This window comes from Sus scrofa, chromosome 4 (genome assembly GCF_000003025.6).
Source record: "Sus scrofa isolate TJ Tabasco breed Duroc chromosome 4, Sscrofa11.1, whole genome shotgun sequence".
NCBI classification, from domain to species: Eukaryota; Metazoa; Chordata; class Mammalia; order Artiodactyla; family Suidae; genus Sus; species Sus scrofa.
Window position 1 is genome coordinate 61,624,032 of NC_010446.5, and position 13,902 is coordinate 61,637,933.

At 44.6% G+C, this 13,902-nt stretch overlaps 1 protein-coding gene across 2 annotated transcripts in view; it reads left to right on the forward strand.

Annotated features, from left to right (window-relative positions):
- JPH1 (junctophilin 1) overlaps positions 4,273–13,902 on the forward strand; it is an 88,247-nt gene continuing 78,617 nt past the window's right edge. For both annotated transcript variants that reach the window (XM_021089189.1, XM_021089188.1), the window contains exons 1-2: positions 4,273–4,903; positions 11,502–12,261. In XM_021089189.1, the coding sequence (XP_020944848.1) occupies positions 4,525–4,903; positions 11,502–12,261 (1,139 nt within the window). In that variant the 5' untranslated portion in view covers positions 4,273–4,524. The remainder of the gene's footprint in view (positions 4,904–11,501; positions 12,262–13,902) is intronic.

Here is a 13,902-nt window from a genome sequence, read left to right on the forward strand (position 1 = left end):
TTCCTTCCTCCATTTGGAAGTTCTCACACTCGCTCCAATAAAAAATGGTAATAAAGAGAGTCAGACAAACTTGGTTTAAATCCCAGCTCACCTTTCTACCCTGAATAATCTTAGGTACATAAATGTCTTAAATCCTATTTTTTTCTCCTATAAAATGGTTAGAAAACTAGTACTAATCACATGGGGTTTTATGAGATATAAATGAATTGATATATGTAGAGAATTTAGCATAGAATCTGGCATACCATCATTTCTTTCTTTTTTTTTTTTTTTTGCTGCACCCTTGACATATGGAAGTTTCCAGGCCAGGAATCGAATGTGAGCCGCAGCTGTGAACTACACCACAGCTGCAGCGACACCAGATACTTAACCCACTGTGCCACTGCAGGACCTTCTCCTTCAAAGTTTTGAAGATCATTAATTTTGTAATTTGCTTCCTCTTCTGACTCGATGTTGTCCGCAAAGCTTATGGCCATATTGCTTAACTTTGGTCTTTATTGTGGACACATTTCTTAAATGTTTACGAAGGCTTTATTACAAATGTGCTAGCAAGAGTCATTGTGACTTTGGTAATAAACCAAGTAATTTCAATTCTGCGTGTTCTCGTACACATTTTGCATCAATAAACACACTTGAGACAACAAACACCGCCAAATTAGCTTTTTGTCATTTGTAGTTTTATTTAAAATTTTAATATGAAAAATCAGAAACTCATTCTAATATGTAAATAAAATGAAATCGCCAATAAAATTTTAAATAGACCTTCATGTAAAAAAAAAAAAAAAAGATAAAATTCTAAGCAAAACATCCTCACCAACAGGTCATTACCAGACATTCACGCTGGAAATGGTTTATTTTTTTGTTACGGAATGTTTCAGACTGGAAACCTGCAAGGGCTGGGTTTTGCGGAGGAAAACCAAGTGCTTGCTTGGCTGTTTGGCCCCTGGGCTTTAACAGCCTCCCCCACCCCACCTGTCAAACCAACATTCACATTCTCTTCTTACTAATCCCTTCTTAAAGCTAAATTCAACTCCCCCTTATCCAGGGCAAAGGTTCAGAGTAAGAGGGAAAATAAGGACATTACTAACCACAATTAGTAATCGGCAGCATTATTTCACGGCCTCCTACCTGCTGTGCCATTCTTCTCAGCTCCTCTTCCTCTTCCTAGTTCTCCTTCCCCAACCATTGCCGCTGAACCTGAACACTGACGTTACTCAGTTAACTCATCGGGGAGACTAGGGACACATTCCCTACGACAGCAGGAAGCATGGCTTATACGGTTATTTTGCCAAAATTTCAGTACTAATTTTCATCCGTGAAGAGAGTCTGTGGCAGGAGTTCCCCATTGTGGCTCAGCAGTAATGAACCCGACTGGCATCCATGAGGATGAGGGTTCCATCCCTGGCCTTGCTCAGTGGGTGTAAGGATCTGGCATTGCCATGGGCTCTGGTGTAGGTCAGTTCACATCCTGTGTGGCTGTGGCTGTGGTGGAGGCCGGGACGACAGCCCCAATTTGACCCCTAGCCTGGGAACTTCTATATGTCTTGGGTGCAGCCCTAAAAAGGCCAAAAAAAAAAAAAAAAAAGATAAAAGAAAAAAGACATAGAGTCCATGGACTGATTTAGTTGAAATTTAATAGCAGATATCTGGTGGTGGAGTCTTTCTTTTAATGAAGGGTCTTTCCGAGGAAGACGTCTATTAGCAATGGCAAAAGGAAAAGATTAAGGGATAAATGGCCATAGCTTTTAACTTCCCCAAATCTCCATTTTCAACCCAGATGTGTGTGTGTGTGTGTGTGTAGCAACCTTCATCCTTTATCCATCTACCAGAGATGGACGACACATCCACTATGGAAGCCAGAGACTTGCTCTGTGCCGCATATTTCAAAGAATCCATCGTTTCCCTGAGAGCTAATTAGGAACAGGAAAAAGCATGAACTATTTCCACCATGCTTGCAAACAAAAGTTTAGCCCTTAAATGTTCATACCTATGGATCCTAACATATGTGTGGGTCAAAAATAAACAATGCAAAGATATAAAGCTTGCCCTGTGAAGAAAACCAGTTCAAAACGAGAAGAAAAAAAAAATGTGTTGGCTTGAGCAATAGTGCTGTTTCTCCTATTAAACAGAACCCTAAAAATAGATGGAAATGTGTCTGTCTACACTAGCTCCTGATCCCGGTCTACCTTGTAACAGAAAAAAGGAATTACGGTTCAGCTGCAAAATCCCAGGCCCTCGTGTTCCCAGTGGCCTAAATCAATCCTCAGTCCAGGACAAGATGCTGAGCAAGGTGCCTAATTATTTCAGGCCACTAGGATAAGCACTGTTCCTGGCAACTCTGCAGGCAGCGCCATGGATGAGGGTTTCTAATTCTCTTTGGTGCTTTGGTTCTGTGTCAACCGAGTTTTTTTTTTTTCAGTATTTCAGCCAGATAAGCAGGAAAGGCCAGTTCTGATCCTAAGATAGAGCCGAGCGAGGTCAGTTTCAGTTCGTTTTCTGTGAAGTTTAGTCTACTTTTTCCCTGCTGCCTTCCCTGACACCTGCCCTTGTATTTTTATCTGCTTATCAAAACCTAGTGAGAGAAGCTTTGGCAGCCTCTGGTCCTCGCTCTGTCATCCAAGAGCCTCTCAGCTTAAGGAATACCACGAACACTCTGCAAAGCAGTGTCCTTGAGAGGCCAACCTAAGACCCCCTGGCTCTGAACCACAGAGAAGTGTTCGCCTATGGATATTTTATTTTCTTTTTTCTTTTTCTTTTAATTGAAAATACATTATTATTTGAACATGAATTGGTTAACATTTTTTTCTTGGATATATGTAATACATTTTTTAAGTTTCAGCAAGATTTTTTTTTTTTTTTGAGCTCCTGGGAAAGACTTCAGAATTCCTGAGAATTCCCAGCTATGTATGCAGATTTTGTGTTATAAATAAAAAGGTGAAGTTTTTTCTTAATAGTGTTTTTTAAATTTTTTATTCTGATTGATTTAAAACATTCTGTCAATTTCTGCTGTATTTTAAGGGTGAGGTTGAAACCAGTGCCTGCTTCTCCCAGAGGCAATACTGACTTTTCGACTTGCCTATTAACAAATCTCCAATGTTGGGCTTTATGCTGCACCCACCATATATTCAATCATTACCCAATATAGAAAGTGAACTATGTAAATCCAGTTACTCCCATTTGGAAGATGGTGAAATAGAGGTTTAAAAGTTTAAAAGACTTCTCTAAAGTGAGTTCAACAAAGCAGTGTTGTAGCTGGAAAGTAGATCAGCTGACACCTGTCCCTGGTTTTGTAGGTCACGGACTCTCTGTAAGTTTAGAGCAGTGTTTTACTTACCATATTCCTCCTTGAAAGCTCCTATTTACTTTCTTAAACTGTGGATGCCAGAGAAGAGGTACCAGGTGTACATTCCAGACACTTAGACAATATACACAGACTGAGCCGTCTGCCTGTTGGGTACACAGCTCAGGGCTGAAGAATTTCTAGGGTTGTTAGAAGAATAAAGGAGGCATTAGAGGGAGCAGGCTCTGATGTAAAAGCAATTACCTTAAATCCCTGCAGAGACAGATTAAAAACATCCTCTTCATTATTGCAAACAAAAAACTCACCAATGTATTCGGTACTTTTTCCAACTGCATTGCTCTCCCCCTGTATCTTCATTAAATAAATGCAAACACATGTGCTTCGAGATGGGTAGGTGTAAAAGAACATTCTGCACAATTATATCTAGGCTGTCGCAGATTTATCTCACATGCATACATTTATCTGGGAGATATTCATTCACGGCGACAGCTGAGCATGACGAACGCCACAGTACACAAGTTGGAATGCCGAAAGGCTGCAACTACAAACCCCAGGCAGACGAGCCTAGGAGTTTTCCCTCAATACACACGTGTCCGCACTTACAGGCGCTTCACCACATGGATAACCCCCAACCCGAAACACCCGGGCCTCCGCCGCCCGCGAGCGGCCCCCACACAGCCGGCCGCGCCTTCACCTCCAGGCGGGGAATCGCGCGCGTCCCTGGGCGCACTCGCCCTCCCACCCGCATCCCGCTGCGCGATCACACGCGCGCTGGCCGGCCTCGCGCCCTCCCTCCGGGGAAGCGGCGGCTCCAGGGGCTGGGGGCAGGGCCCGGGGGAGGTGGGGGGAGCGCCGCGGGGCCGGGCCTCGGCGCCCGGGGAGGGGACGAGGGGCGGGCGCGGGGCGGTGCCCGGCTCACGTGGGCGGGCGGGAGCAGCTGAAGGTCCGCTCCGGAGCCTGGGCTGTCCTCTCGCGCGCGGCGCTGGCCGGGGCGGCGGCGGCGGCGGAGGTGGAGGAGGAGGAGGAAGGCGGCGGTGGCGGCCGCGGCGAGAGAAAAGGGGAGGACGGGGGCGGCGTCGGACTGGAGCCGAGCGGCGGCGCGAGCTGCCCGGGGCGCTGTCGTGAGCTCGCCCGCCGGGCCCCCACCCCCGAGCTACACCCTGCCGTGCCCAGCTCTGCCCGCGTCCGTGCCCCCGCGGGGAGCGCGCCGGGGCTGCCCCCGAATGACGGGCGGAAGGTTCGACTTCGACGATGGCGGCACCTACTGCGGCGGCTGGGAGGAGGGAAAGGCGCACGGGCATGGCATCTGCACGGGGCCCAAGGGCCAGGGCGAATACTCGGGCTCCTGGTCGCACGGCTTCGAGGTGGTCGGAGGCTACACCTGGCCCAGCGGAAACACCTACCAGGGCTACTGGGCGCAGGGCAAGCGGCACGGGCTGGGGGTGGAGACGAAGGGCAAGTGGATGTACCGGGGGGAGTGGTCACACGGTTTCAAGGGGCGCTACGGGGTCCGGCAGAGCCTGTGCACCCCCGCTCGCTACGAGGGTACCTGGAGTAACGGGCTGCAGGACGGGTACGGCGTGGAGACCTACGGGGACGGAGGTGAGCGGCGTCGCAGGCGGCTCGGCTGCTGGGCGAGCCGGTGCGGTGGGCTTTGCCCAGACTGCGGGGAAGCGGGGAGGACGCGAGGCGCACGTGTCCAGGAACCCGCCAAAACACCTGGGGAAGCCTCCCATCTTGCCCCCGCGCCCGCCCTCCCCGGGAGGGTGCGTTGGGACGCGAGCGGTGCGCGAGGCTTTGCTCTGACCCGGTTCTTGGAGCGGGCGGTGTGTCCACACCCGGGGGAACCAGGCGAGAATATACCTGGCCGGTGCCAGCGTTGCACTGCCACCGGGAGGGAGCGCGCCCGGGAGGGTTGGGCTGGAGAGAGGACGCTGTCACTTGAGCCCGTCACATTACGTTCCTGACCCCTCCCTCTCCGGGCCGGGTTTGAAATCGCCACTCCCGTGGAGTTAGAGAGAACGCCCTGGGCTGGTGAGGCTGGCGGTCGCTGCCGACAGCTCCCCGGATTGGTTTCACGTGGAGTCGTATTTCGCTTCTGGTCCTCTAGGAGCCTAAAGATAGAAGCCAGAACCCCATAACTAGGATGTTGGGGGACTGTTCCTTATCTGAGGTGCATCTGGAAACATCCTAGTTATGAGAGTGGAGAGGCCACCTGCTGCAGGTGGTGTTCCGAGGATGTGAGGTTTTCTTCCTGTTTTTGTTTGTTTCTTCAAAGCATTGGTTTTCTATCAAAAGAAAGCAGTCATTGTTGATCTGAAGATCTCTGGACAAATTGGGAAAACATTTTAGAAATGAAGTCTGCTTTTTAAAAAATACAATCGAAAGATGTATTTCTATATTGCTAAGGTAACAGCTCCTTGTGAGAATGGCATTACTTTAATCACTGACTTTGACTAAAGTGTATGACCTAAACAGAATGGTGGCTGTGAGCAAAATTCACCTTATTTTACTATTTAACAGTATTTGTGAAGGAAACTGTGTGTATAACAGGGCAGAATTCCCCTTCTTTTTCAATCAGAAAATGAATTCTCTTGTGTGAGAAATTGAGGAGAATGAATGGCTTCTGCTCTGGCAAAATACATTTTCTGATGATAAACATAAAATCATACTTAATTGAAAAGGGCTGTAGGAAGCAATGTCACATTTTGGAATTATGCAGCTCAGAGCTGAAGGATATTAAAGGGATCCAATTAAAAGTTTCTGCAGCCCGCTGCAACCCCAGTCAGGCCATTGTTTATATAAAAAGCCTATACAGTTTGTACACTTCACTTACTCAGAACACTTGGGCCATGTTTCAAATGCAAAACGGCAGAATGGCAGGATTTGCTAAAAAGGACATCTTTTTGGCCTACAGTATAAATAAGGGATATGGTTCTCATGGATTCAAAAGGGGAAAAAAACTTTGTCTAATACTTGTATATGGGCTGCATGGGTTTCAAGTTCCACAGTAGTTAATTAGGGCCCTTAAATGTTCTGAATGGGCATAGGGTGCCTTGGGTGACATCCCTATAAACACGTTAGCTTGTGATTGTCTTTTATTGCAGGTCTCCAACATCACCAAAAGTTCATGATCAAAAGTGGAAGGCAAAATTTATTTTTCAAATGTGTGCCTTTTTTTATAAGCTTTTAAGAAGGCCATGGATGGTTCTTTTACCTCAGTATTTGGAAGGCTAAAAATTAACGTTACTACTCAAACAAAATCTCTTGATTTAGTATATTCATTATACCTAGCAATCAGAAAAGTAACTGTCATCTGCGTATGTGTTGTAGAAGCTCAGTAAGTGTCCAGGATAGCTTTATGGATAATCAGCCTTCTGTCTTAAGACTAACTTTTAAAAGAATTTTTTTGAAGCCTCAAAATTTGGCATCATGATAGGACTGTGGTTTGCTTTTTCTACCAAAAAAAAAATATATATCTATACATATATATGTATAGATATAACTTGCTATCATTTAGAAAGGGGAAAGAAAAAAACCTCTCTGAAACATTGCTATTGGAGTTCCCATCATGGCTCAGCGGTTAAAGAATCTGACTAGCATCCATGAGGATGCAGGTTTGATCCCTGGCCTCGCTCAGTGGGTTAAGGATCCCGCGTTGCCATGAGCTGTGGTATAGGTTGCAGACTCGGCTCTGATCTGGTGTTGCTGTTGCTGTGGTGTAGGCCGGCGGCTACAGCTCAGATTAGACCCCTAGCCTGGAAACGGCCACGGGTGCAGCCCTAAAGGGACAAAAGACAAAAAAAAAAAAAAAAAAAAAAAAAAAATCACTATTGAATTGCTACTGTGTTTTCTTTCTTTGATGTGTCAATCAGTTAGATAGTCCTTAATCATAAAGTGGGGGAGGGGCCCTAAGTGAAGGTGTATTGCTATAATTTATTTCATACAAGGATTTTGACCCAAAAAGGAAATATCACTTGCCCTAATTTTACTTTTTGCCTCTACACCCCCACATGTCTGACCCTAGCCACCCTCTGTCAGACTTAGAGCAAATCTGATTCTGTGTACTTTTGTGGTGACATTAAACTAGAAGAGGAAGGAAGTAGTAGTTCCATTGACGAATATCACTCAGTTTAACTTGTTAGTGATTTGTGTGTAAGTGTTGCTGAAATAGCCCTGAATGTTAATTACAAATAAATCAGTATGGTACTCATGAAATCCAGGTCTAGGTGCCTAGAATATTTTGTGCAAATTCCCATCCTGCTCTAGTTCCTTTTTTCACCGATTGTGAAACTGTTGAAAATGTCTAGGAAGACACATTGTTTTGTTCACAATATGAATACTTGCATATGCACATATCCATGCATAGCAGGTAGATGGATTTGACATAAAGAAGTCTGAATTTGATGGGAATTATTTCTGAACTGGGCACCTTCTACCACAAACTTGTTGAGTAAAAATGGCCATATCTAGAATCTCAGCTTCCAGATTAAAAAATCATAGAGCATGATTGAAAACAAAACCTATAAACATAATCTTTAAACTTGTGGACTATGCATCCATATTTGAGGAACTAACTAGAACTATTTGAGCAGTAGGGAGGAGGTGGAACCCACCTGCTTCAGAAAGAAATGGAGGCCCTTTTTTCCTAGGTTCATTGACTAAACAACTTATTTTAAATTTCAGATGACCCACTCACACTTTGACTGTAAACTGGTTTCTAGCAATTCTGTGGGGGAACCCTTCCATATATATATATATATACTGTTCCTCAGCAGATGAGGATGGGAATATAGCCAATGCTGTTGTGCTGTCTTCTCAACTCAGCAGTTAAGCAGCAACATAAACTTTCTAATTATCTCTGTTGCCTTAAACCATTTAGATTTTCAAGCAATACCTCCATCCTTGGAAATTCTAAATACTAGTCTCACTTTTGGAGACAGCAGTTTAAGGAAACTAGCTGTTAACTTCCCCCCAGTTAAGCATTTCCTAAGATAGTATGGTTGATAGTCCGAAAAGTGTAACTACTTCTTGATATCAAACAGTATGTTTGGAAGTTGTTCTAGCAAAATTGTCATTATGTAGAAAAGTTGGATGTGATTCTAGCATTCCTTGTTTAAATGAACAACATATTTCAAAAGAAAGTGCTTTGTTTTAATGCATGTAAGTCAGGTTGTATAACTTTTATCTTAGAACTTAAGGTTTTATCTTCTAGGCAAAGGGAAAGTCAGTTGCAATTTCCTTATCAGTCTTCTTCCCTGTTAAAGTGTTTGGAGATGGTTAGTATTCAGTAGAAAGCTTCTTGACCTGAAATGTTCTCTTTGACCATCTTATCCCTTTGGGTTTATCCTTTTGAGAAAGTCATGGCCCACTCAGCTCAGAAGTTCTTAAATGTCAAGTTAAGATGTTAAGACCTACTCAGAATATGACATTGGGTTTTTTATTTGTTTTGTCTTTTTAGGGCCGCACCCAAGGCATATGGAGGTTCTCAGGCTAGGGGTCCAATCAGAGCTACAGCTGCTGGCCTACACCACAGCCACAGCAATATGGGATCCGAGCTGCATCTGCAACCTACACCACAGCTCATGGCAACACCAGATCCTCAACCCACTGATTGAGGCCAGGGATCGAACCTGCAACCTTATGATTAATAGTCGGGTTCGTTAACCACTGAGCCACCACAGGAAGTCCCGAGACATTGGTATTTCACTATTGCCCTGCTATTGTCTATTTATGTACCATAAATATATCAAAATGAACAGGATGAGACAGTATTGAAATTAGTCAAAACTTTTGATTTGGGAGCCATCTATGGCTTTGACTTTTAAGTGAATGAAATAATCAGTCCTTGTTAACACGGTGATAAAACCATGAGCAGAACTGCTCAGTATATTAAAAATAAATGTGTCCCATACAATGGACATCTTTTTGTGGCAATATAAAATGAAAAATGACTGCAGGGTAGCTCTATATAATCAGGAACTGAAAGGAGTCAAGACAGACTGTAATCATGATTTATTTCCTCTGCTATTGTGAATTAGGAATAATACAGAAGTAATTACATCTCAAAATTTCTCTATAGCTTCTTTTGGGGGAATTTTAAGTTAAAATTTGCCCTTAATTAAAAGGTAATGGATTTGATTTAGAAAAGGAATTTGTAAATTCTCTAATCCGAATATTCAGTTCCTTCTAAGATCATTTAAAAAGCTACTCCAGATTAATTTGTAAATGTCTGCTAATTTATGCAACAGAAAAATTTACTTGAAAACAAATGCTTTAGAGTAGAGATTATCCTATTCCTGAGAAAGCATAATATTCACTGAAAAAGTGATCTGCAGTCAAAAAGTTTGAATGGACACTGTCAAGCACAGATGAATTTCATGACATTAAGAGTGGAAGTTTTCCTCTGGCCTTATGTCAGTTCTAAAGGTAAAGAGTACAGGCTTTTTAGCCACCACAGCTTTTTAAACTCATCAAACATCCAAACACCTACAGACCACAGGACACATAGCCCAGAGTCTGGAAACATTGTGTTCTCATGTAAGGCAGCACCTGCCCTTAGAGTGCTTCTAGTTCATGATGTGATTCACAGACCAGTGGCAGAAGCTAGGGAAACCACAAGGAGAATGACCAGGAGAAAGCAGAAATTTAGCAAGTAGGAGTTCCTGCTGCAGCTCAGCAGTTAACGAAGCCAACTAGTATCCATGAGGACATGGGTTTATCCCTGGCCCTGCTCAGTGGGTTAAGGATCTGGCATTGCCGTGAGCTATGGCTTAGGTTGTAGACGTGGCTCAGATCTGGTGTGGCTGTGGCTGTGGTGTGGGCTGGCAGCTGTAGCTCTGATTTGACCCATAGCCTGGAAACCTCCATATGCTACAGGCGCGGTCCTAAAAAGCAAATTTAGCAAGTAATATGGGACTGGTCTTGACCTTTTCTCTTGGAAGTACAAAATACGAAAACAAATTCCCCATTTTTTTCATAATGGTTCACTTATATTCAGAATATATATATATTCTATTAGTCAAATCCCTTTTAGCTCAAAAAGGTTTGCTCAAATCCAAATAATTATCTTAAATATTAATCAAATATTAAATATTTCCCTACCCTTAGAGAACATGGTAAATGTGATAGAAAGAAAATGTAGGATAATGCGTTTGACCATCATGTCCCAAGTATTCAGATCACTAATAATTTTAAGTCTTTGAGCTTGTTGGAATGTTACACTGCCAGACCCAGAGTCTTTAGTTTTTCAGCGAATTAGTACAATTAAAATACAGTTCCCAAATAGAACTCATTTCATCTTCCACTGTGGCACTGCCTTCCTAAGAGAGGTTTTTGATGTGTTAATTTCAGGGGAGAAAAGTCATTTTCTAATGATCACTCTCTTTGTTATTAGAAAGTAGTGGTTTTCATCTGAAACACTTGCATAATTTTTAAGTGAAAAGCAAAAAAGTCTCCTGGAAAAGCCTGTATAAATTTAGATTTAGCTTAGAGATTATTAGGCCTTCTCAGGAGTAGGCTATCATTGAAAAAGTGATCTTAAAAAGTGTCAAGGAGGAGTTCCCGTTGCGGCTCAGTGGTTAACGAATCTGACTAGGAACCATGAGGTTGTGGGTTCGATCCCTGCCCTTGCTCAGTGGGTTAAGGATCCGGCGTTGCCGTGAGCTGTGGTGTAGTTGCAGACGCGGCTCGGATCCCGAGTTGCTGTGGCTCTGGCGTAGGCTGGCAGTTATAGCTTCGATTCGACCCCTAGCCTGGGAACCTCCATATGCCGCAAGAGCGGCCCAAGAAATGGCAAAAAAAAAAAAAAAAAAGTCAACGAAGTTTGAATAGACACTGTCAAGCACACCTTTGCTCTGAGATGAATTCCATGATGTTAGGAGTGGAAGTTTCCCTCTGGCCTTAGGTCAGTTTTCCTAAAGGTAGACAGTGCACACTTTTTATCCACCAAAGGTGTGAACAGAAAGTCTATATACCATTGCCTAAAAGGCCTAGACCCAGCCTTTCAGGGAGGCAATTCACCAAGGGATGATACGCATCTCTTAAAGTTGACTTGTAAATGCATGGGGTTTGACCTGGGGCGGTCCAGGCCTGCGCACTGAGCACTCCAAGTGCACGCCCGCGCTGGGTGCTCGCAGGCGACCGCGTGCCCCGTCGTCGGCCCCGGACTCACGCTGTGCTCTCTTGCGGTCTCTCGAAGGTACCTACCAGGGCCAGTGGGCCGGCGGCATGCGGCACGGCTACGGCGTGCGCCAGAGCGTGCCCTATGGCATGGCCACGGTGATCCGCTCGCCGCTGCGCACGTCGCTGGCTTCGCTGCGCAGCGAGCAGAGCAACGGCAGCGTGCTCCACGACGCCGCGGCCGCCGCCGACAGCCCGGCCGGCACCCGCGGCGGCTTCGTGCTCAACTTCCACGCCGACGCCGAGCTCGCCGGCAAGAAGAAGGGTGGCCTCTTCCGCCGGGGCTCCCTCCTGGGAAGCATGAAGCTGCGCAAGTCCGAGTCCAAGTCCTCCATCTCGAGCAAGCGCAGCTCGGTCCGCAGCGACGCGGCCATGAGCAGGATCAGCTCCAGCGATGCCAACTCCACGATCAGCTTCGGCGATGTAGATTGTGATTTTTGCCCGGTGGAGGACCACGTGGACGCCACCACCACGGAAACCTACATGGGCGAGTGGAAGAACGACAAGCGCACGGGCTTCGGCATCAGCGAGCGCTCCAACGGCATGAAGTACGAAGGCGAGTGGGCGAATAACAAGAGGCACGGGTACGGCTGCACGGTGTTTCCCGACGGCTCCAAGGAAGAGGGCAAATACAAAAATAATATTCTGGTCCGTGGAATAAGGAAGCAGCTTATACCAATAAGAAATACAAAAACTAGGGAGAAGGTGGACAGAGCGATCGAAGGCGCGCAAAGGGCAGCTGCCATGGCGAGAACCAAAGTGGAAATTGCAAATTCAAGGTATGTAAACGCAGGCTGGGTGGTTCTGGCCGGGTCCTTCCAAACAGTGGAATATCAGATAATGTGTCTGTCAGTCCTCTGGTGACGTCACCAAATACCTTCCATCCGCAACTTTCGGAATCAGGTGAAAAATTATTAAGCCCATTAGAATTAATCAGAAATATGCCTGCACTCTTCGGAAACTTTCCATCCTCAAAAAATGTTAAAGACACACTGAGGTCCCCTTCCTCCTGTAAATTGCTTCTCTAGTACTAAATGTGATGGAGTTGACTCAGAACCTGTGTCCGTTTCCCAGAGTCCAAAAGTTATCTTAAAAAAGTACCTCTGAAATAGTGTCACAGAGAGCACAGTACTTTGTGCACCGGAAAGAAAATATCCATTCATGTGGAAACCTGTAGCTTAGTCCCTCTAATATTAAAATCGGAGGTGTGTGTGTATAACTCTCCCCCACTGGAAAATTATCCTAATTTATAATATTCAGTTCTGTTTATTGATGCCTTATAGGTGAAATTGACTTTGAGAAAATCACCAAGATCTAGATAGATGGAAAGTTACATCACAAAATCCAGCAGGCATTTCTTTAAACACCAGAGCTCCTCTGTATGAGAAAAGGCAGAGGGACTGAGGCTCAGCAAGCCCCCCCCCATTCTGTGCAGGAAAGATTAGATCACTGGTGTATTAAAAGGACTGGGGTGGGGAGAGCCTGACATGGACAGATGGGACTGTCAGTGTGCCAAGGTTGAAAGAGCTAGCAGTAGAGAAGGGTTGGAGTGAGTAGGAGAAAGCGGTGAATAATAGATTGAAAAGTGGGGTGTATGTGGGCACAGAAAGACTATGCGCCTAAAATTTTAGCATTAATAACCAGGTTCAGGCATCCAACCGGGAGGATAGAGAACTCTGTTGGGAATAGAATTTTACTAGGGATGGATGTCACGTGTCAGACAAAAAAGAAAACGGATGGTTTATACATGGAAACTTTTATTCTTAGGCTTATTTAAGCAAGTACTGACTGGCTCCAGTTTTGTGCGATTTGAGGCATACATTTAGTGTAGAATATTAAAAATCCTTTTCCTGCTTCAGTAATATTCTCCATTGAAGTAAAGCTCCTTTGGAAACCACGAAATATTAGCGTGTCTTCAGTCGTTTTGTTTTTTTTTTTTTAAATCAGCATTGAATTCATCTATTTTTTTTGATGGAACCCTGTGAAATTTCTCATGTTTGAACTTTTGGATGTATAAAAAATGGTGACTTCACATGGTTCAACTTAATAGTTTCAGATGTCTGAAATTTCTTTAAAAAAAAAACAACTCCTATTTTATGGTTACTTTTTACTTCCAAGTGTCTGAAACACTAATTGGAAAATGGAGGCGGTCCTGCGTTTTGCATTATTTTTAGATATATATTAAGGTATTCACGGTTTCCATCTTTATCCCCTACTGAGCACCTTTTCAAGTTAATGTTGCTTAGTAATTGGCATAAACTTGCAAGAAAGTTCTTCCCCTCTTCTCTGCCGAGCATCTTTTCTTTTCGATCGTGGTTTTCTCTGATCCCGAAGGGTGGCTTTCACTTGCTTTTCACTTTGCTTGTACTTGGCACATCTCATCTCACTGGCTTCCCTGGCCCTCAGCTAACTTTTAGAGC